At 50.3% G+C, this 22,175-nt stretch overlaps 3 protein-coding genes across 10 annotated transcripts in view; 2 read left to right on the forward strand and 1 right to left on the reverse strand.

Annotated features, from left to right (window-relative positions):
* The window catches only part of Pdzd4 (PDZ domain containing 4), a 29,159-nt gene extending 20,928 nt beyond the window's left edge, over positions 1-8,231 (forward strand). For 2 of the 5 annotated variants that reach the window (XM_085684490.2, XM_048457619.3), the window contains 7 exons: positions 1,437-1,690; positions 2,671-2,761; positions 3,249-3,347; positions 4,599-4,661; positions 5,031-5,132; positions 5,296-5,406; positions 5,598-8,231. In XM_085684490.2, coding sequence (XP_085540616.1) covers positions 1,437-1,690; positions 2,671-2,761; positions 3,249-3,347; positions 4,599-4,661; positions 5,031-5,132; positions 5,296-5,406; positions 5,598-7,136 — 2,259 coding nt within the window. In that variant the 3' untranslated portion in view covers positions 7,137-8,231. The remainder of the gene's footprint in view (positions 1-1,436; positions 1,691-2,670; positions 2,762-3,248; positions 3,348-4,598; positions 4,662-5,030; positions 5,133-5,295; positions 5,407-5,597) is intronic. The other 3 variants (XM_085684491.2, XM_048457621.3, XM_085684492.2) reach the window with 3 other exon arrangements.
* A 1,832-nt stretch (positions 8,232-10,063) lies between these two features.
* Positions 10,064-13,642, reverse strand: Ssr4 (signal sequence receptor subunit 4). Of its 3 annotated transcripts, XM_085684494.2 has the most exons (7): positions 13,344-13,642; positions 13,097-13,188; positions 11,843-11,958; positions 10,975-11,049; positions 10,725-10,814; positions 10,452-10,517; positions 10,064-10,236 (listed from the first exon to the last, which is right to left on the reverse strand). In XM_085684494.2, the coding sequence occupies exons 1-7, from the start codon at positions 13,436-13,438 to the stop codon at positions 10,132-10,134; spliced, it is 639 nt and encodes a 212-aa protein (XP_085540620.1). In that variant the 5' UTR covers positions 13,439-13,642; the 3' UTR covers positions 10,064-10,131. The 3 variants fall into 3 exon arrangements, with proteins under 3 accessions (XP_085540620.1, XP_048313458.1, XP_048313456.1); XM_048457501.3 differs by lacking the exon at positions 13,097-13,188 and having other exon boundaries at positions 11,843-11,961; positions 13,372-13,633; XM_048457499.3 differs by lacking the exon at positions 13,097-13,188 and having other exon boundaries at positions 13,372-13,555.
* Positions 13,643-13,735: 93 nt separating this feature from the next.
* On the forward strand, positions 13,736-22,164 carry Idh3g (isocitrate dehydrogenase (NAD(+)) 3 non-catalytic subunit gamma). 2 transcript variants are annotated; one of them, XM_048457496.2, is made up of 13 exons: positions 13,736-13,893; positions 17,443-17,484; positions 17,867-17,878; positions 18,101-18,198; positions 18,574-18,686; positions 19,916-19,976; positions 20,098-20,230; positions 20,422-20,555; positions 20,847-20,949; positions 21,039-21,185; positions 21,463-21,557; positions 21,643-21,703; positions 21,958-22,164. In XM_048457496.2, exons 1-13 carry the CDS (start codon positions 13,813-13,815, stop codon positions 22,057-22,059), a joined length of 1,182 nt encoding a protein of 393 aa, XP_048313453.1. In that variant the 5' UTR covers positions 13,736-13,812; the 3' UTR covers positions 22,060-22,164. The 2 variants fall into 2 exon arrangements, with proteins under 2 accessions (XP_048313453.1, XP_048313455.1); XM_048457498.2 differs by lacking the exon at positions 17,867-17,878.
* The last annotated feature ends 11 nt before the right edge of the window (positions 22,165-22,175 follow it).

The raw sequence follows: 22,175 nt of genomic DNA on the forward strand, positions 1-22,175 counted from the left end.
GAGGGTAGCCTTCTGCCAAGAGGTACTTGCTCCATACCCAGCTGGGGTTGCCTGCCAGCTTTCCCACCCAATGATGGGTTTCCTTCCTTTCCCAGCCAGGGTCTTAGCCTGTTTCTGTCTAAAAGAATGCCCCCTCCACCTCCACTCCCTGCCCATCATTTTGCTTTTCCTACCTATCTGTTCCCTGTCCTGTGTTATAGGAAGGCCGCTTGTTGGTTTCCAACTTCTCAGCCCCAAAATAATCACACAGAAACTATATTATTTAAATCACTGCTTGTCCCATTAGCTCTAACTTCCTATTGGTGAACTCTTACATCTTAATTTAACCCATCTCCATTAATCTGTGCATCACCACGAGGTCGTGGCCTACTAGCAAAGTTTTAGCATGTCTCTCCAATGGCTCCATGGCTTCTCCCTGACTACACCTCATTTTTCCCAGCATTCAGTTTAGTTTTCCCCACCTAGCTGTGCTCCCCTATAGCTCTGCTATAGGCCCAAAGCAGTTCCTTTATTAACCAATGGTATTTACAGCATATAGAGGGGAATCCCACATCAGTCCTGCTTCTGCCTCAGGCATCTTCCTTTGCCCCTCAATCTGATCACTGTACAGGCTCTTCTTGACTCAATTTGTTCACCTGGCTAAGCCTCACTTTCCTCATTTGCTCAGCAGAGACAGTGCTGTGTCTCAAAGTTGTTAGGACTTTGGATTTCGTGGGGACTCATTTTTGGAGCCCTGCCTGCAACCTGGTGCATAGCAAGTACCCAGTAAATCATGCTGGCCTTGTAGGATTCACCATTTGGCTCCTCTTTTAGGACACTTTGCAATTCCAGACTTTTTTTTTTTTTTGGTCAGGAAGCTCGCAAGCTGGCAAGTCAGTTGTCATCAGAAGAAACAGCTCATTTCCTTGTACATTTTTACTTCATTTCTTCATTCCCTTCCGTGTGTTCATTGCTTTGCTGGACTTGGTTGTCCTTTGGTCCTGGTGTTAGGTGAGCACAAATTGACACTGAGGTTGACTAGTTTGTCTCAATCATCAACAAGGGACTCTGGGTCTTCTAGATGTTAGCTCTGGCCTCAGTGCTGCCAGAGGAGAGGCAGGTCCTGATGGGGGGATCAGAGAGCTCTGAATGGTTCCTAGTAGAGGAAGGACTGCAGATGTTTTCAGGTGATAGCAGAACTTTCAGACCCTGTACAGATACTTAGTCACCTGGCTTTGAGGGAGTCACAATACTCAGAACTCTGGGTTGGAGCCTAATGAATGCAGTCTGCCTGGGAAAGAGGGCACTAGGGGTAGCTAGAGCTGTGGGTAGAGAGTGTATTTCTTGGTTGAACAGGTCTGGGTGCTGGTTAGCAGCTCAGGGTCCTGCTGGCCTTCACCTCCAGAGGGGAGAAGCCGGCTCATGAGGGTTCTCACAGGGGCATATCTCTGCCACAGGTGAACGGGAAGGAGCTCTCCAAGCTGTCTCAGGAGCAAACCCTAGAGGCCCTGCGTGCCTCCAAGGAGCCCCTGGTGATCCAGGTGCTGAGACGCAGCCCCCGTCTGCGGGGGGACAGCTCCTGCCATGACCTTCAGCTGGTGGACAGTGGCACTCAGACCGACATCACCTTCGAGCATATCATGGCACTGGGCAAGCTGCGCCCACCCACCCCACCCATGGGCATCTTGGAGCCGTACGTCCTCTCTGAGCTGTGAGTTGCCCTCAGGAGGCCTGGGCCCTGCCTCCTGAGAGGACATGCCACTTGGGGCAGTTGTCCCCATGTGACCCACAGGTGGCTTACTTCAGCTCTAGCCATAGTGGGGAAACTCAACTCGGCTGCCACTCTTGAGCAGGGAGCAGGCTCCTTGACTCTATAGCTGACAGTGGCACTTGGGCTCAGAAACCTCCAAGGTTCTGTCCTCAGGCTTGGCACCAGCTGGCAGAAGGGCTAAGGGGGAGCCTAGGTGCCCAGGACCTGGCTGTTCCTCCATCCTCTTTCTTCTTCTGCCCCATCTTCTCTGCCTCCTCGCAAGCATCTCTGCTTGAAACTTCTTGCATCCCTTGTCTGTCCCATTCTTCCACCTGCACTGAATTTCCTCCATCTCTTCGACTTCATTCTTTATCACTCTTAAGAAAGGCCTTCCATCCTGGCCTAGCAGCCATGACCATGTGAGCACATTGACTCACTCTGCTCATCCCACTGGGAGGCGGTCCTGGGAGCCCTTTCTTCTGAGAGGTAGGCCAGAGGGCAGTGCACAGTCAGTCAGTCTAACTTCAGGGCAAGGAGGGCAACCTTTCCCTAGAGGCAGAGAGGGATCCTTGTCTGCTCTGTAGAAGGCCTGGGGTAATTCCTGAGGGTTCTGCATGAGTGGGAACAGTGCTGAGGCAGCTCTGGAGAAATCAGCCCTTGGTCTGGGAACTGGGATGGGAAGAAATAGGTGTGCCTGCCTAGGTCCTTAGGATGGACGGACCCCTTCGAGCTCTGATTTAAGGAGCATTCCTGATCCTTCCACAGCTTTTGTGTAAATAAGAAAGGGGAGGGTTCTAGAGGCAGCAGCTTGGCCACCTTCCCTAGAGAGCACATCAAAAATAGGGTTCTCTGTTTACTACACTGGGACTGGCCAGCTTGGAGCTGGGGCTAGGGTGCCAAAGAAGTAGATGGCCCATCTGACCCCCCCTTCTCCTGGGCAGCCCCCCCATCAGCCATGAGTATTATGACCCAGCGGAGTTCATGGAGGGCGGCCCGCAGGAGGCAGAGCGAATGGACGAGCTGGAGTACGAGGTGAGCCTAGTGGCTGGCCTGGCCCTTCTGTTTGGCCAGAACCTGCAGCTAGCAGGAGTCTGAGCAGGCTCACTTTCTGCAGCTCTGCCCAGGCTTGGCTCCTGCTGCCCCCTGGTGGCTGGGCCTCATGACCCTTCCCAGAAGAGAGCAGCCTGAGTCAAGGAGGGTGTGGGTGAGGTGGTGTGTTCCTTCTGTCTGTGTTGGTGACTCTGTGTCCCATGCATGTGTTTGTCCTGTGTGTCCTGTACATTCTGTGTCTTGGGAGTTTCCTGGTAGGGAAACCACTGAACACTTGCATCATTTAGGATGGTAAGAGAAGGGAGCCCTCAAAACCAGGAGCTGCATACTAAATTCAGAGAACGGAAACAGAAGATGTGGGGGTACTGCGGGCTAGGATCCAAGCCAAGGATGCAGCCAAGTCTGCAGGCGTCCCCGCTCATACACTTCAGTTCTTTATAACTCTACTTCCTCCCTACCTCTGTGGCAGGAGGTGGAGCTGTGTAAAAACAGTCACCAAGACAAGCTGGGCCTGATGGTGTGCTACCGCACAGATGATGAGGAGGACCTGGGCATCTACGTTGGAGAGGTATGGAGAGGTGTTGTGGCAGGCTGTGGCACACAAAGCCCCAGAGCTGTTCTAGCTGAGCTCTGTGGACTCTCTACAAAGCCTGTCCAGGATTTAGAGCTGCCCAGAGGCCTAACAATAGGTTATGGTAGATTGTGGATGTTAAGGCCAGGGTGGCCGTGGTTTCAGTATATCCAGGTAGACAGTGCTGTCTGTGCGCAGACATCAAGTACTTAAACACCCCACCTTTTCTCTCCCTACTTCCTTCCCTTTGGCAGATGTCTATCCAGCAGCAGCCCCTCTATTAGCACTATCCTACTAAAGCTACCCTTCCAAATGGAAAAATGTCCCACTGCCCAGAACATCCCAGACTTGATGTATGAAGAAGCATCTAGCTACGTGCCAGCACCTAGCTCCTGCCCCCCCCCCAAAAAAAAGGCCTCTGAATTGGGTGTGGTCTCTGTAATCCCAGCACTTGGGTGGGTCAGAAGTTTCAAGGTTACTCTTAGCTACACAGTGAGTTTGAGGTCAACCTAAATTGCTAGAGACATTATTTCAAAAACACAAGTCAGGTGTAGGTAATGGTGTTTTTAAACCCAGTACTCAAGAAGCAAAGGCATGTACATTTCTGTGAGCTTGAGTTAGCTAGAGCTACATAGTGAGACTGTTTTAAAAAGGAATGTGGGGGGAGTATTCTGGAAGGAAGATTCTTACTGCTCTTTCAGAGGACCTGAATTCAATTCCCAGAACTCAAATAGGATATCTCACAAACACCTCTAACCCCAGAGATCCAATACTTCTTCTGGACTCTACCAGTACCTATACTCACTCATGTGCATATACATACAAAAAATAACAAAAATTAAAAAATAAAAATAAATCTTTCTCAAAAAAGTTGGGGATATATAGTTCAGTGCTAGGTGCTGCCCTGGCATATACAAGGCTCTAGGTTCCTTAGCACAGAAAAAAAGAAAGACTTCGCAAGAGTATAACAGTGCAAGGGATAGAGGAAAAAAGTGTTGAGTAGGGGCTAGGGAGCTACTTCTGGCCATTCTGTTTCTCCCAAGCTGAGGGAGCAAACTGCCTGGGCCCACTGTCCTGCCCCTACTTCCGAGACCTTGGAAGTTGCTACTTTGAGGTGAAGTGGGAAAGTAAGCAAGCCTGTCATTTGCCTTGGGAGCACCCCAAGATAAGGCTACCCCCACACACACTCACTTGCACTGAAAAGGACACCATAGGTGCCCAAGTCCCCAAGATGCATGTGTCCTGCAGGTAAATCCCAACAGCATTGCAGCCAAAGACGGCCGGATCCGTGAGGGAGACCGAATCATCCAGGTGAGCACTCAAGAGCAGGTTGCCATGCCTGCCCTGTAGCAGCCCTGTTCTCTCTCTCCATGGTCCATTCCTAGATATTTTCTGCTGAGAACCTGGCCTTCTACCCTGGAACCTGGACCTAATCTTATTTCTGTTCTGGTTAACTGCCCTGAGTGACTCACGTGTATCCCTATCAGTACCCCCTGCCCTCTTTCCCTCTATTTCTGTTCCCCCACTCTCTGAGCTCACATGCTCTTGCACAGTCCAGGCCATCCTTTCCCCTGATACATTTTGCTTATTTATGCCTTCCTAGAGTTCAAGAGCCTGTCCTTAGTACAGTCAGAGCCCTCCATTAGCATTCTTGTTGATTGTCCCCCTGGACCTCTGCAGATTAATGGAATGGATGTCCAGAACCGAGAGGAGGCAGTGGCCATCCTGAGCCAGGAAGAGAACACCAACATCTCCCTGCTGGTGGCCCGACCTGAGAGCCAGGTGTGTTATGTCCACCCGATTGGGTGACAAAGGGCCCCTCAGAAGCTTTCTGTCTTGAAAGCTGCTGGTCTGTTTGACTTCACTGAGAGCATGGTCTTAGGGTAGTGTGGAGGGCATTGGGGAAGCCTTTAAAGTGTTGGCTAGCTCATGTTTGTCTCTGCAGCTAGCAAAGCGGTGGAAAGACAGTGACAGAGATGACTTCCTAGATGACTTTGGGTCTGAGAATGAAGGGGACCTTCATGCCAGGAAGCTGAAGTCACCCCCTGTCCAGCAGGTAAAGAAGGACAACGATATGCTAAGTTGGAAGGACAAGAGAGAGGGAGGAAGGAGAAAGGGACTTTGGGTGTACATGGTCTCCCAGCCTGGGCCTAGAGAGGAACAAGCCATGAGCAGAAGCTCTAGTCCTACTGCATCACACTTGTCTGTGGGAACCTAACTGACTATGCTTGTCATTTTCTGTCCCAGACTGGAAATGATGAGAAGGGTGCTCCTGATGGGGGCCCAGGCTTGAGCAACAGCCAGGAGCTGGACAGCGGAGTGGGCCGGACTGATGAGAGTACCCGCAATGAAGAGAGCTCTGAACATGACCTGCTGGGGGATGAGCCCCCCAGTACCACCAACACCCCTGGAAGCCTGCGCAAGTTTGGCCTGCAAGGGGATGCCCTGCAGAGCAGGGACTTCCACTTCAGCATGGACTCTCTGCTGGCTGAGGGGGCAGGACTGGGAGGGGCTGACCTGCCTGGGCTCACTGATGAGGAGTATGAACGCTACAGGGAACTGCTGGAGATCAAGTGCCACCTGGAGAATGGCAACCAGCTAGGCTTCTTCTTCTCCCGGGCTTCCAGTGGCAACGGTGCCCTGGACGTCAACCGGAATGAGAGCCTAGGCCATGAGATGGCCATGCTGGAGGAGGAGCTTCGGCACCTAGAGTTCAAGTGCCGCAACATTTTGCGGGCACAGAAGATGCAGCAGTTGCGGGAGCGCTGTATGAAGGCTTGGCTGCTAGAGGAGGAGAGCCTCTATGACCTGGCAGCCAGTGAGCCCAAAAAGCACGAGCTGTCTGATATCTCTGAACTGCCAGAGAAATCAGACAAGGATAGCACCAGCGCCTACAACACTGGGGAGAGCTGCCGGAGCACGCCACTGCTCATGGAGCCTTTGCCTGAGATCCCCCTGAAGCGATGTGCTGCTGGCAATTCCAATTTGAACCGGACCCCTTCTGGCCCTCCTGTCAGCGCCCACCCCAAAGGGGCTCCTTCGCCTGGAAGCCCTGCCAAGTTCCGATCACTCTCTCGGGATCCTGAGGTGGGCCGGAGACAGCACTCAGAGGAGCGTGTCCGACGCAGCACCAAGACAGGTGTTACTCTGGAGCGTGTAGTTCCCGAAGGCAGCCCTTACCTCTCCAGGCGTCATCGTGGCCAGGAGGGTGAGCATTTCCAGAGCTGTGTGCAGTTGACCCCGCCACGTACCCTGGAGGATCTGGGCCATGGCTCCTTGAGCTTGGCTAGTGGTCCTCGGGTGGGTGGAGTGGTGGCCGCAGCTGTCGAAGTACCCCGCATGGAATGGAAAGTGAAGGTGCGAAGTGATGGAACCCGCTATGTGGCCAAACGGCCTGTGCGAGATCGGCTGCTGAAGGCTAGGGCCCTGAAAATCCGGGAAGAGCGCAGCGGCATGACCACTGATGATGATGCAGTGAGTGAGATGAAGATGGGCCGCTACTGGAGCAAGGAAGAGAGGAAGCAGCACCTGATCCGAGCACGGGAGCAGCGGAAGAGGCGTGAGTTCATGATGCAGAGCCGTCTGGAGTGTCTGAGGGAGCAGCAGAATGGCGACAGCAAGCCTGAGCTCAACATTATTGCCCTGAGCCACCGTAAGACCATGAAGAAGCGAAACAAGAAGATCCTGGACAACTGGATCACCATCCAAGAGATGCTGGCCCACGGGGCCCGCTCAGCTGATGGAAAAAGGATCTACAACCCTCTGCTCTCTGTCACCACTGTCTGAGCTGCCCCAGCAAGAGCCCAGTCCAGGCCTAGAGAGCCTGACCCTCACCCTCCCTTAGAATCTAGTGTGTGTCTATGTGTGTGCTTGCACGCTGTGCTCATGCACACACCTGTATTTGTATGCGTGCACAGGACTTTGGTAACAGAAAGCCCCTAGAAGGGACACTTCTCTTCCACCTATTTCCTTCTCCCCAAGAGGCTATGTCAACAGTCAACATACAGGGCATACCCATAAAGGGTACCTGTGTGTGCCTGCATGTTTGTGTACATACACAGTGCTCTTGATATGTTCTTGGAGACAGGGAAGTCCATGCAGAGAGAAGTGAGGTGGACTATCTTAAGCACAAGAGAATGTCCAGCTTCTTGCTGAGCACGGCCTCTCCCCACCCCTGGAAGCCGCAGTTACTTGTAGACAAAGACAACCCTGAATTTTGTGGTTTTTCTCCTTTTCTGTGCTTGCCAATAGTTGTTTTCTGTTTTGTGGACCTGCTCTGGGGGTTGGCAGATCCTTCAGGCAGCCTGACAAAGGTGGACCCCACCGAATGCTGGCTGGGAAGGAGGTTGGGGGGAGGAAAAAAGGGAGGGTTGGGTGGGAGGGAAAGGAAGGGGATGGGGAAGAATAGGAAGCAGCTGTCCTGGTGGTCTCTACTTTGAGGAGTGGCAGGAAGGATCTGAGTTGGCTTTCAAGGTGCACACATGGGGCCCACCTCCTTTCCCAGTGACTGAGAGTGAAATCACAGGGATTGTGGGCACAGTATCCATCCAAAAAGAATTTGTTGACCCCTGGCCTATGCCACCTGGAGCAGAGTCACTTTTAGTGACCTGAGCAAGAAGTTTAGATGTTCAGGGGTTCTAGAAGCCAACAGGGTAGACCTCACCTAGCCTAGAGATCTGGTGGGAGTTGGGAGGCCTGGACCCAGTGAGAAAGGAAGATGGGCTGAGTGAGAGATGCCTAGAACCTCTTCCAGTGATGCAACTTTCAAATGTGCCACTTGTTTAGTTTCTCAGGCTTGGTGAAGCTCATATTGGGAGGCTACAGGAAACCCGTTCCCTACCTACATTCCAAGAATAAAAAAAGCTGCCTTTTTACTATGTTGATTGGACTCTGTGTTCATTGCTGTTTGTGCTGGGAGATGTCAGTTCATTAGTTCCTAAGCGCCCAGACTTCCATAGCAAATTGGTGGTGGGTAAGATGCCGAGGATGGGAAATTTGAGGATCCATTCCCTGAAGCTGAGCTCTTTTGCTGAGTAGGCTGAGTCACAAGGACACAGCCTCACCTCCTTGCCACTCAACAACTTTGGGTGAGACTGTACATAGCAGCCTTGCTGATGAGTGGGGGAGAAGAAAGAGGAGGCTTGGGGGCTGGAGAGATGGCTCAGCGGTTAAGAACATTGCCTGCTCTTCCAAAGGTCCTGAGTTCAATTCCCAGCAACCACATGGTGGCTCACAACCATCTGAAATGAGATCTGATGCCTTCTTCTGGCCTGCAGGCAGCCACACAGACAAGAATATTGTATACATAATAAATAAATATTTAAAAAAAAGGGGGGAGGCTTGTAGGCAGTGGTGGGAATGGGAGAACAGAGGGCTAGATATTTCTTCGGTTGCTTTGAGAGATGTCTCCAGCTTTACCCTTTCCCAGTGGAAACCAAGGTCAAGTATTCCTTGGGGATCCCTCCAGCTACTGTGAGGTCTGGAATCATCCTATTGTTCTCTGGCTGTGGGGATCTCAGGACCAGAATGTGGGCTGATAGTATTCCTAAACTTATGCTGCCTTGACTGGCAACACTGTTACTGAAAGCTTGCAACACCAACTTCACATTTAGCTATCATTGCCATCTGGCCAGGTGATGGAGTCAAAACCAGAAAGCAACTAATTAGCCAATAGCTATTGCTACTTCCTCACTACTGATCAGTCAGAACATAGGTAACTTGTCATTTGCACTTCAGCAGCCAAGTAGAGAAGCTATTGCTCCCACCTCTGGCCTTTACTGAATCTGCTGCTCACCTACTATTGTTCCTAGTGCACCCCAAGAACTGGGTATGGCAAACCCCTTAGCTTGGATGAGCCTGGGTCATAAGACAAGTGTATGGCATCTCCCACAACCCAACCCTTCCAGAGGTTAAGCAAGGATCCTCTAGGATGTGACCAACTATTCCAATGACCTACTCTGGAGACTAGATAACACTAGAAAAGTGGCTTTAGCCATACAGTGGAGTAGATTTACTTGGAACTTGGTATCCAGCTTCAACCCCCCCCCCCCCAACCAGCTTTCCCTAATACTAAGGAACTAAGGAACACTACTCAAGCTTTTCCTAAAACCTTGGCAAAGAGAACATGGAGGAGTACAAGCAGGAGTTCCTGGCCTTTGTCTTTCAGGCCTTATGTTCATAGCAGAGGCCTCACTAGAGAAGGAACATACTTCTGGAAGTGTAAGAGTCTGAGCTTCAAAGATCAAGCAGTAAATTGGATGTTGTAAGCAGCATCAGGACAGGAAGCATCACAAGCTGGTTAGGATTAGGGTGTAGAGTGCTTATGGCAGCTGCACACGTGACAATTTTAGCTGCTACGCAAGCAAAAGCACATATAGCTTATGACCATCTCCAACATAAGAGCTACCACAAAGATGAGGCTGATTATAATTGTTTTGACTGCTGAATTTTGGGGAAGACTATAAAAGTTCCCTGCCTTCTCTGCATGTAAAGGTGTCATTCCCAACCACATATGCAGAAAAGGAGTTCTCCAGCCCAAAGCAGTCCTAAAGAGTCACAGGGTCCCACCTACCCTAGGCATTTTGACAATCAGAACAATGAAAGAAAACAGGACACCAGGGAAAGTACAATTATCCATTCAGTATCACTACTGTCCAGGCAGACAAGGGCAGCTGGATTCCCAGCTCTCCCCACAGACACAGGAGTCCCGTGTCTTAAATGTACTCATGACAAATAGCAACTGTTTATTGAAAGAAGCAATAGAGGGCTGAGGATGCTGCCCTCAGGCCTGGATGTGGCTCTTTGCACTGAAGGCTAGGTAGTAGATCACTATGCCAATCACTGCAGCCAGCACTTCCGTGGAGACCCAAGGCCCATTCCAGGTGCCCTATATATGAAAAAGATCAAAATTAGCTCAGGCGAGTGACAGGAGAGTAGACCAGCCACTCTTTGTGACTTGTTCTCAGGACATAGAGAGCAGTGATAGTCCAAAACTTGGGCTGCAGCAGATGGTAGCTTTCCCTTAAACTCACCCCCACACCCCCAAAAATGAATAAATGAAGTGTGCCCTGTGTTCTCTGCTCCCAAGATAAGGCCACTTACCCGATGATCCACACTGACTGTAAACAGGGGTGGGATTATAGAAACGTCCTCATTATTTCTCTGAGCCTGTAAGGGAGGTGCTGGGGTCAAAAGGTGCTGGACAGGCTTCCCAGGTAAGGGAAAAATGAGTAAGAGACAAATGAAGAAGCAGGAGCAGGAAGAAGGCTCCTGCTCTGTGTAAGCTAGACTGCTGATGGTGCAGAAGGGTAATACATAGCGATCAGGATGAGAGGGCTACAGAAATGGGGCATGCAGTTCCCAGATGACACTTGCCTTCCTTAGGAGGCTGTAGGACTCTTCATCGAAGAATCTGACCTCATAAGTGCCTGCGTGGGCGCTCTTGTGCTCCAGGCTCCATGAAACCTTGTTGGGTGTTTGGCAAAGGGTGGGCATAGCATAGCAGACACATGAAGGGCTACTCTGCTAGTGCGGGCACAGCACCACTATGAACAGGTGCTTGAGTCTGATCTCTAACCCTGCTTTGAGCCATTTCCCCAACAACCCTGGATTCAGTAGCCCTTACCTGATATCGGCCCACATCCTGGCCCCGGGTTACAGGAAATTGTTTTCCACTAACGTCAGCATAAAGAGCCATGTTCTGGATTGGGGAGGGAGTGAGGAAAATAAAGAGCCACATTTTCTTCCCTTCTTTGGGCACACACAGAACCCCCATTGTGCTGCTCAAAGCAGTACCATGACTAGGAAGAGTAGTCCAGTTGAAGACTATATTGGTAGGGGTTGCTATGGAAGACCCAAGGAAAATGCCTTCCATAACCTATACCCATGGATACTGTCACCATCTTCCTTCCTGTTTCCCTAGAGGTGAATAGAGCAAGATCTCCCCTATGACCAGCTTAATCTAACCTACAGCAAGTCTATTAGCTGTATACAGAAGTAGGATGATAAAAATGGCCTTGTTTCATGCCAAACGAGGTGTTTAAGCCTACACCCCCCCCCAAAAAAAAAGGTCCAATTTCTTTTAGATTTTTGGAAGAGCAGGTCAGGGGCTCAGGCTGGGGTTTCCAATTTTAAACTTAGAGAATATCCATCCAGACACACACACAGGCAAACTGCAACCAGAAAGAAGATGGAGGGGCATGGGGCCTGACACTAGTTCTTTCTCCCGTTCCAGACATTCATCCAGGAAACAGTGGGGTATCTACCCACATTACTGCATGGAGGCAAAGCATACCAAGCAGGTCAGGAAAATGCTCTTGAAGTACTTGCTAGGATCTGGCCTCGCTGTGCCCTCATCTCTCCTGCACCCTGTGAATTGGAATCCTTATTCTCCCTGTTGATAGGATCCTCGGGTCACTGTCAACTGCCAGTGAAGAGCACTGCCACCCTCATCTCTTCCCCTGCACCCTCTCTGCTGAGTCCTACTGTCTTACCTGGACCCTGTTCTTGCAAGTCAGTGAGATCTCCACGATGAATACGGTCTCTGTAGAAATGACAGCATCTGAGGTTGTATAGTAAGAAGGGGTGATCTGGGGTTCCAGGCAGGCTTCTGCTGTGGGGAAGAGGCAAAGCCAATTTGTGTGTTCCAGGCAAAAGGGTTTATCCTGGCTCTGTCTCTCAGACTTGGTGAACCGAGGACACACAAATCCTTCTGTTGCTGACGGGGGGTCTGGGAGGTGGATTCTAGTACTTGGTCTAAAGTGTAATGGAAGGGGCCAGTGAGGGATGGTGAGACAGGTCAGGGTGGGGTAGGGAAGACTGCAGAGGTAAAAACATGGACGCAAAAACATGGAAGGGGCAGGAGGAGTGCATTTGAGGACTGCAAAGGTCTGATTTATTGAATTAGTACCTGAGTTCAGGTCAGGGAGGCCACAAAGCAGCTCACCTGGGCCTGAAGCACCCCAGAAGCCCAGTAGAACAAGATAGCCTCATGTACTGAAAGCATTGTGTAGACACTAAGTGGGGTACTGGCAACACACAGGACTTTCAAAGAAGGGTCTCTAGACAATGCCAAGAATGATCCTAGTGTTTCCAGAGAGAAGTAAACTCTGAACCCAAACATCAACCTGTTCCTGTAACTAAACACCTCTAAAGAAATGTGGTCACGGGAAAAAATAAGGGTATTATGTCACAGGGTATAAAGTAAACACTAACTGGGAAAGTCCTCATCCAACTGTTCTATGTCTTGGAACCCTTCTGTACCCTGCTAAGCTGGGCCTTTTTCCTGTGGACATTGTGGAGCCCCTAACAGGTTTTACAGCCAGGTTTGTCTCTTTGAGGCGGTCCTCTAACAAGTTCCAAAACACGCGTCTGGACTCCAGGTCGAGCTCAACCCCACCACAGGACTCCAGGTCGAGCTCAACCCCCACCACAGGGTGTTACACGAATGGCTCGCAAATATCAATGGATCTGTGCACTGCTCAATTCTGCTATGAACCTTGGAAAGGATATACCAGGGCCTCACGGAACTAAAAGCCCTTGTTCACTTCTTTGGCTCCCTCTCTAACTTGCCTCCATCACTTACTCTGCTCCTCTACCTGGAGTGTCCTTGCTTCCTCTCTTAGCCTGGCCTACACGGTACTGGTTCCTCTCTGCCAGCACTACTTCTCACACAGGTTATTGCCAGGTGCTGATAAGCACTGCTCTTGTGCGACTACCTTCTGAAACAGGAATCAAGGACATATCACCTTCCCGGCTGGAACTGATGGCCGGAACATGGTGCGTCTTTGGAGTTCTCCCAAAAGCAGACACGGAAGGATTTGCTCTCCCAGCCGCCTGACTGGCAGGTAAACGTGTATGTGGTGCTTCGCTCGCCACGACACGATACCCAGCGGGGTTAGATCCCAGCAGCGAAGAGCCCCAGGAAGGGCCAGACCCAAACCTCGCGCGTACCCTTCCTCCCCCAACACCACCTGCCATGGGACAGAGGTTCACCCGAAATAAGGTCCGGTCAGGCCGCTACCTGAGCAGCAAGATAAGCTGGACAGCAGGAGTAGCGCCAGGGCGCCGAAAGATGCCATCGCCGCCATCGCCTCTTCTCTGCCGAAGGGAAAAGAGAGCAAGCCGCCCTGAACATGCGGAGCAGACGAGGAAGCGCGACGCGTAAGCGATCTCAACACCCAATCGTGCACAGTCGGGCTGGGCCGGGCCTGGTGACGTTGCTGGCGGCACTGACGTGTCCGCTTCCCCGGCCAGAGTCCCGACCGGTCGCACTTCCCTCCTTTTAGCCCGAACAAGATGGCGGCAACAGTGCTCCAGGCACCGGAAGGGGGCGTAGGAACCCATGAAACCGTGCGCGTGCGTAGTGCTAGCTTTTCTTATGCGCCCCGGACCTCTCACTGGCTGAATTCTCGCGAGAACGGTGTCTTAACGTTTTGACCTGTAGAGGTCCTCACTTTTCGTCATGGCGCTGAAGGTGGCAATAGCTGCTGGCGGTGCTGCAAAGGCAGTGTTCAGGCCAGCTCTCCTCTGCCGTCCTTGGGAGGTGAGTGGTGAATGGGTGGTGGGACAGTTGCAGCGCTCACTGGGGGACTTCACACCCCATTGAGACCAGGAGTAGGGTAGCGGCTCTTTGAGTGACCTGGAGTTCAATTGGCTGTGCGGGCCTTAGGAGGGGCGGGGAGAGGCTGCACGCTGGGGTTCATTGGTCACATCTGCTGTCAGTGAGGAGGATGGCCGAAGTTGCCTCTGGTCTGGCTCCTCTAGGGAGGGGATGGTCTGTGGCTGGTGACAGGGCCTCCAGAAGAGCTGAAAAGGTGGACCGCTGTGGCTGAGTATCTCCTCCCTAGTGTCCTTGTGGAAGCCCTTTTGAAGAGGTCACGTGTTCTTGTCCGCCTCGCCCTTTCCACTTGCGTTGGTGTCTGGTTCCCAGAGTCAATTCCTCCCTGGGTTTCCCTCTCTTGGACTGCTTTGTCACCTGTCCTACTGGAGGTGGAGACTCAGCCTTTACGAATGACTCTTGATCCTTCTTACAGCTCCAGATCCCCTGCCTCTCAAGCGGCTAGACACTTGATTCTAGCCAAAAGGCCAACAAGCAAACCCAAACCCCTGTAATGAGACTGAACCAGGGTTCTGAGACTGGAAGCCACTGGGGCTTTGCTTCCTCAATTTTCTCTTTGGGAGTCTTGGTTAGCCCATTTAGCTCTTGGTTAGCATGGCTTAGCACCAGCCAACCAACAACTAGCTCTGGGGAATAAGAGCTCTGACCTCCAGACCATGTTCTCCCACTGACCCAGAACATGGCCTTAAGCCAATTCTCTTCTCTCTCTGAGCTCCAGTTTCCTCTCTGTCCAGTGAGGAAAGAGGACTTCACATTCTCAAAGCATTTGACGACTCTTAACTTCCTGCAGCCTCTTTTACTTACTATGTTTCTCCCCTCTGTTCTCTGAGGGAGGGAGTTGCTTATGCTTTATGAAATTCTATTTAAAATATGGACTTCAACTCCTCAACCTGCCTCATATTGGGCTACTTTGATTGGACAATCTGGGTTCATGAGGGAGAGAGCTTTGTAATCCCCTAAAAGAAACTACTCACATCTGTATAGAGCAAGATCAGGGATCTGTGTTTGGGGACTTTTCTGGGACTGGGACAAAGGCCGTTGTCACATCTGGCACAGGCAGCAACTGTGGGACAGGTTCAGCACTGACAGTGCTGTTGCCTTCCATGAACAGGGCTGCCGAGCCTGTGAGCCACTCCTGGTGCAGGTCCTTAGCTGGCTGGCTCATTGTCACAGCTGAAGCCCAGGAGGAATTCACTGCTGGGAGTTACTGTGGTCAGCCTTGCAGCTCCCAGGGACACTAGCTTTGAACTAACTCTCTGACTGAGAAGCTAGTAGAGTGAGGGTCGGTGTAGTTTAGCTCAGCTCCATCCTGCTGGGGCTTGTGAACAGCTTGTATACCTCCTCTTGGTTAGACTTTCCAGCAGTTAAATGAAATTGGTGCCTCCATTCCATGGGTTGACTAACTGCCCCTCTTATTGTTTTTTGAAGCAGAGTTCATGTAACCCAGTCTAGCCTTGAAATTGTTATGTATAGGGGCTGGAGAGATGGCTCAGCGGTTAAGAGCATTGCCTGCTCTTCCAAAGGTCCTGAGTTCAATTCCCAGCAACCACATGGTGGCTCACAACCATCTGTAATGAGGTCTGGTGCCCTCTTCTGGCTTTCAGGCATACACACAGACAGAATATTGTATACATAATAAATTAAAAAAAGAAATTGTTATGTATATGAGAATGATCTTGAATTTTTCTGATCCTCCTGCCTCACCTCCTAGGTGCTAGGACTACAGGTATGTGCTGCCATGCCTGACTGCTATTCCATGGATTTTGATAAAGACACATAGCCATTTCACGAGTAGCAGGTGGCAGATTTACTAGATATCCTTGGTCTCCATCTGTTTCTTCGTTTGCTGACGTGCTTATTCACTTAGGAAATGGTCCTTGTCATCCCAGGACTGGGCCAGGCACTGTGCATGGTCTTGGAATGACAGGAGGGGAGGGTGAGACAAACATGTGCTCTGTTCTCAGAGGTTAGAAAGAGAACAGGGAGGTGATAATCAGGTAGAGTTATGTTTCTTAGATGGGTAGGGGTAAGGTATAAGTAGAACTTAATAGCCCAGGGAAGGCTCCCAGGAGGAAGGGCTATCTACGCTACCTTCTGATAGAAGGCATGGAGACCCTGCAGACAAGATGAATCTGATATTACAAGTACTAGAAAGAAAACAAAGAAGTTCCAAGTATGCCTATGGCTGCATATGTAGTTAGGGATCTTTGGGGCTCTGGCCCTAGCAGTCAACCTTACTAGTTCTTGGCTTGGGCCATTGAGTGGCATTCCTGCTTTGCTAGTGCCATGGTTCCTGGGCCTCTTGTAACTGTGGGCTAGGAGAACCCAGAGAGGGAGGGTCAGAGTCTACCTGAGCCTTCTGTTCTTCTGGAAAGAAGGCAACACTCTTTAGAAAATGACTATGTCTCTGCTATTGGTTAGACCGCTCTGCTACTGTCTGGTGGGTAAGTGACAGAAAATCCTCAGTTTACAGGGAAGAATTTAACTGTGCCGTGACGGTGCCTCCTTGAGTATTTCTAAGTGAGTGAGGCACAGCAAGAAGGGGAGTTAAGCTTTTCTGTGGAGCTGAGGATGCAGCCTCTCCCTCCAGGACAGTGGGTTACTTCTTAGCACCTAGCCCATTTGGCCCAAACAGCTTTTTTTTTTTTCCTGAAGCTATCAGAGTGTCACCAGCATGGCCAAACATAGCTGCTTCCCAGTCATGAGATTAGGGACATTCATAATCCATCCAGGATGCACCATAAAGCTGCTTGCAGTCCCTTGTGATAGCCATACTAGAGACTGGTATCTGTTATCAGTCTTGCCAGAAATGGCTGTAGTTTTCTAGGTATTTTTTATGTCTATTCTGAAGGACCATTCCTTACAGGTGACAGAGCTTATCCCAGGGCAGTGGTGTGCTATACCTTCCTTACTTCCTTACCCATTTGCATTTATTGTGACTGTGTACTGGCTTTGTAATAAGGAAAAATGAAGAAAGACCTAATGAGATTATTGCTCAGAGTTGCTGACTTGTTGAGAGTATTCTTTTGCAACATTTCAAGTTTACCAGTCTTTTTCCGTGCACATGTAGCAATAATTGACCAAAAGAGAATCCAAAGCCAGTACACAAGTGGGATAGGGACATACAGTTCTGTTTTTGTTGTGACTCTGTCACCCTTGCTGGCCTGGAACTCACTATGTAGACCAAGCTGGCCTTGAACTCACAAAGATCTGCTTGCCCCTGCCTGCTGGGGACTGGGATTAAAGCTACAATGCCAGGCCGGGCATATAGTTTTTATTATGCTGATTCACAAGGGGAGTGAAATATTGGGCCCACTTTGTCTGATGCTCCTGTGGAACAGTTGCTGGGAATGGAGGCTTTGGAATGTCCTAGGCACATGATAAACTGTTGTTTACTAGTTATCAGTTTCTCTCTACCAAGAGCTAAGCTAGTCCTTTCGAACTTAACATTGGCATCTGGGTTCTCTTTGACAGGTTCTAGGTGCCAATGAGGCCCCCTGGAGGAGCATTTCCTCAGTAAGTACCTCCCTTGGATGTGTATATGTACACATGCACATATACATGAGAGAGGGAGAGCTGTGCTCATGTGTTTCCATGTGCATATAAGTGCGCAGGTGCGTGTGTATGTGGTGTGTGTGTGTGCGCGCGCACATGCACACATAATGTGCATGAGACTGTGTGTACTACATGTATATGTGCCCATGCACACATGACTGTGTGTTGCTCCCTGGCCCTCCTGTCCTTCCCTCTGAGGCACAGTCTCCAGAAGTCACTCATACCTCGCCTCTGATTTGTGGTAGATATAGTCCCCAGGGGAAAGAACCCAGTTCCCTGGTCACAGCCTTGTTCCTCTAACCTTGGCTGATCCATGTCTTCTTCCTTTCTGTCTTCCCTCTAGCAACAAACAATTGTGAGTATTCTCTGAATTAGATTTGAGGGGCTCTTAGTTGCTTTGGGGTTAACCCAAGTCCAGTGGTCTTGGGGAGGTGGTGGCTGCTGATCAGGAGCCTCAGAACAGCAATCTTGCCTTGGCTGGCCTGTGGGATTGGTACTGGTGGGAAGAAGGGAACTGGCTCAAGTCAGGGTGCACATTGGTGTACCAAAGGGCTCACTTTCACCCTCTCCCTTCTAGCCTCCATCTGCTAAGTATGGTGGGCGGCATACAGTCACTATGATCCCAGGGGATGGCATCGGCCCGGAGCTCATGTTACATGTTAAATCCGTATTCAGGTATGGAGGGCCTGGACTTTCTTCCCTTACCTTCTCTCCCAGGAAGTGTTGTACCCCAGATCAATCTCGAAGCACCAAGAACTTTGTGCCAAGAAGCACAGGGAACCCAGAAACCCACCATCTGGTACTTTTGCTTGTAAAGCCAGGTCTTGCATCACAATGTTTCTCATCTTGCTAGACTGACCTGGGCACAAGGAAAGTAGCACCAGTCCTGTGGGGGTCAAGTGTGACCCTCATGTTTGGCATGGATGGGTCCAGTTTCCTCTTAGCTGGAGCCAGGTCAAGGTGGGAAGCAGCAGGGGAGAGACTGATAAAGGCTTCAGGAGTGGGTGTGGAAGGCCCTAGGTCAGCCTTTTTAGCCTGACTTTACTGCAGGCATGCGTGTGTGCCAGTGGACTTTGAAGAGGTGCATGTGAGCTCTAACGCTGATGAGGAGGATATCCGAAATGCCATCATGGCCATTCGCCGGAACCGTGTGGCCCTGAAGGGTGAGCCCAGGGACCAGGTTGGGGTGCTATGTGTGATTCCTTTTGCCTGTATACTGACTTTTGTGGATCCCCATGGTTCCAATTTCAGGGATTTTTCTGGTTATTGATGACTCTTGTTCTTAGCATCTGGGTAGAAGCTTCTGTGGGCTGTTGACAGTATGGTTCTATTATTTCAGTGGCCTATATGAGCTTGCTCAGAAGCTCCCTCCCACCTCTTTCTTCACTGAGGCATGCCTCTGCTGGGATCTGCTTTGACCCACAGATTTTTCTTCAAAAACGAAAGATCAGAGGTGTACTTTACCCCTGTGCCTGCAGCCTTGGCTCCAAGTGGCATAGTCATGGACATAAGCATTCTAACAATCCTCCCTGAGGTTTGCCTTGATTGGGTGGCACAACCTTAAACTAATAATCATTTTATGAAGTTTAACCCATCCACTGCTCTGTGTGAAGAATATGTTGGCATTGAATGGGCCTTAAATGAGCCACGGGGTACCATAAGCGCTGGGTAAAGTCAGTCTGGGAACACCTTGGAGGCGGGGGCAGGTGGTCCTGCTGGACTACCAAAAAAGACTTTTCTGCTTGTCATGGTCTAATCACCTTCTAACAGATACCATCTCACTGATCTCACTGGGCCTCTGTTTTCCTTCTCTAGATATCTGGGCCACTCTGGCCCAGACATTCTGTGGCCTAGTTGGGGCCTTTTTCAGGCAGCCCCCGCCTGCCCCTGAGCTGGGCATGAAGGCCTGGCAGTTACCCTGACCAAGGTCACCTTGTTGGCCCCAGCATGGACAGCCAATTTATTCATATACAGAGAGTGAAGCTAGCCTAGGTAGTAAGTGGCAGGGTGTCCTGGCCAGCTGTCAAACATATTTATTAATTTATTTAGTAAATACTTACTGAGTACCTACTATGTGCCAGGTGCTTGTCAAAGTTCTTGAAACTCATCATGGGTCTCACACAGAGAGAGAGAGACACACACACAGACGCAGATACATACATACACACACATGCATACATATATATCCCTTTGAACCTCATGGAACTCACAATGGCAGTTACATCCTAGAGTTCAAGGAAATATTTTGCTCCTGAAAATGGTCTTCTCCAGTTCTCCAGTTGGATCAACCTTTGGTGAACGTTCTCTGGGCCAGATAGGGGAATATAGCAATGCAGCTGAACCCAGAAGATCCCTTTCTAGCTTGCCTATCTTGTTTGTTTTTGTTCTGTAGGCAACATCGAAACAAATCATAACTTGCCACCGTCCCACAAATCCCGAAACAACATCCTTCGGTGAGAGTCATGTACACAGAATGGTAGCTCCATGAAGACCGGGGTGGGCTATGCTGGCATTCATGACCCTGGCTAGTTGCTAATTGGACCTGGTTTGACTTTCTCCCTGTCACTCTCCCAGCACCAGCCTAGATCTCTATGCCAATGTCATCCACTGTAAGAGCCTGCCAGGAGTGGTGACCCGGCACAAAGACATAGACATCCTCATTGTGCGGGAAAACACAGAGGGAGAATACAGCAGCCTGGAGCACGAGGTAGGCAAAGCTACTTGATCCTCTTGGGTAGATGGTGATGATTATGGCCAAAGTCATAGTTGAGAGAGCTTCAGAAACAAGGAAAAGGTACCCCCACTCAAGGAATTGGAAAAGCCAAATCTACTGAGTGATAAGGCTGCATCCTGTGGTACTCCCATTAAGCCCTTTGTTGTCCGCTGACTTCTTCTCAGAGTGTAGCAGGAGTGGTGGAGAGCTTGAAGATTATCACCAAGGCCAAGTCCCTGCGCATTGCTGAATACGCTTTCAAGCTGGCCCAGGAGAGTGGGCGTAAGAAAGTAACGGCTGTGCACAAGGCCAACATCATGTATGTCTACTCCATACCTTTCTGCCTACTTTGAACAGCTGCAAGGGCCTACTCAGGTTCACCTGCGGAGTCTAGGGTATCAGTGACCACACTCAGAACTGTATCCTGTGTCCTCACTATAGTGCATCCCTAGAAGAGGCGAGATAGATGGGGTTATGCTTGTTTTACCATATGGAGAACAGGTTATAAATTAGTCCTCAGGGTTCCATGGTTCTCTGTACACTCTGACTCTCCTCTCCAACTGACTGTAGTGAGAGGCCAAGCTGGCGTCTTGTATCCCCTGTCATCTAGGAAACTGGGTGATGGACTCTTCCTCCAGTGCTGCAGGGAGGTGGCAGCCCGCTACCCACAGATCACCTTTGACAGCATGATTGTTGACAACACAACAATGCAGGTAGGTAATCAGCCCAGCTGGCCCCATAGCCTTCTGCCCACCCTTGGTTCTCAGGGCTTATACAACTCAGCTCGCTTCTTTTCCCACAGCTAGTATCCAGGCCTCAGCAGTTTGATGTCATGGTGATGCCTAATCTCTATGGAAACATCGTCAACAATGTATGTGCAGGGCTAGTTGGAGGCCCGGGCCTTGTGGCTGGAGCCAATTATGGCCATGTGTATGCAGTATTTGAGACAGTGAGTAACCAGACACAACTCTGCCTTCTTTCTCTGATAGTGGCCTTATGTTATAGTTGATATCCCGCAGTGGTGTTCAGCTATTGGTACTGCTTAAGACTTAAGGTTTCTAAAGAAAACACAGACCTATGAGCATCCCTATTCCCTCTCCCAAGCCCTGATTATGTCTTCTTTTTGCTGTGTCTGGGATGTGTCTCGACTGTGTATGGCACACAAGTAGAATCATCTGCTATGTAGTCTAACATTTTCCCACCTACCCCCTTCTTCCCTTTTCCAGGCTACAAGGAACACAGGCAAAAGTATTGCCAATAAGAACATTGCTAATCCCACTGCCACACTGCTAGCAAGTTGCATGATGCTAGACCACCTCAAGTAAGTGGCTTCTTAATGCCTGATCATGAGTCCTGGCCAGCCTCTAGGCCCTGAGAACCAAAAGCTTGTTCTCTTCATCCTCTAGACTCCACTCATATGCCACCTCCATCCGCAAAGCTGTCTTAGCATCCATGGACAATGAAAATGTAAGGTTCCTCTTGTCCCCTCTTTGTCCCACTTCCGGTTTCCTTTCCTCTAGCCCATGTTATACTGGTCTGACCAGTCCTGTGTGCTTCAGGCAGTGACCAGCATTGACTGTGGCCTGTAAGGGAATGGTGGTATTGGCGTCTTGGTGCCAATTCCTTGCCCTTCTAACTATAGGAAACAGTGGGTCCCTGGGCCACCATAGGGTTGTGACAGACTTTGGCCTGATATGTTCAAGCTTCCTGTTTTCCTCCAGATGCACACTCCAGACATTGGAGGCCAAGGTACCACATCTCAAGCCATCCAGGACATTATTCGTCACATCCGCATCATTAACGGCCGTGCTGTGGAAGCTTAACTATTCTTGCATTTATTTCAGCCTGCCCATAGGATCCCTTCTCATGCTAGCACTCGTGCTAGCTTGGTGGATGAGCTCCAGAATAAAACCACTTCTGCCCTACAACTTGGCCACGT

The sequence above is a fragment of the Myodes glareolus genome, chromosome X, assembly GCF_982192425.1.
Source record: "Myodes glareolus chromosome X, mMyoGla1.1, whole genome shotgun sequence".
NCBI lineage: Eukaryota > Metazoa > Chordata > Mammalia > Rodentia > Cricetidae > Myodes > Myodes glareolus.

Excerpts from the sequence above, each read along its gene's own strand:
- Ssr4 (XM_085684494.2), bottom strand. The coding sequence starts at position 13,438 with ATGGCGGCGATGGCATCTTTCGGCGCCCTGGCGCTACTCCTGCTGTCC. Across the intron at positions 11,050-11,842 it reads CTTGCAAGAACAGGGTCCAG|AACATGGCTCTTTATGCTGA; the intron begins GTAAGACAGTAG and ends TCCCCAATCCAG. Across the intron at positions 10,237-10,451 it reads CAGTCAGTGTGGATCATCGG|GGCACCTGGAATGGGCCTTG; the intron begins GTAAGTGGCCTT and ends TTTCATATATAG.
- Idh3g (XM_048457496.2), top strand. The coding sequence starts at position 13,813 with ATGGCGCTGAAGGTGGCAATAGCTGCTGGCGGTGCTGCAAAGGCAGTG. Across the intron at positions 18,199-18,573 it reads CATGTTAAATCCGTATTCAG|GCATGCGTGTGTGCCAGTGG; the intron begins GTATGGAGGGCC and ends ACTTTACTGCAG. Across the intron at positions 18,687-19,915 it reads GAACCGTGTGGCCCTGAAGG|GCAACATCGAAACAAATCAT; the intron begins GTGAGCCCAGGG and ends TTTGTTCTGTAG.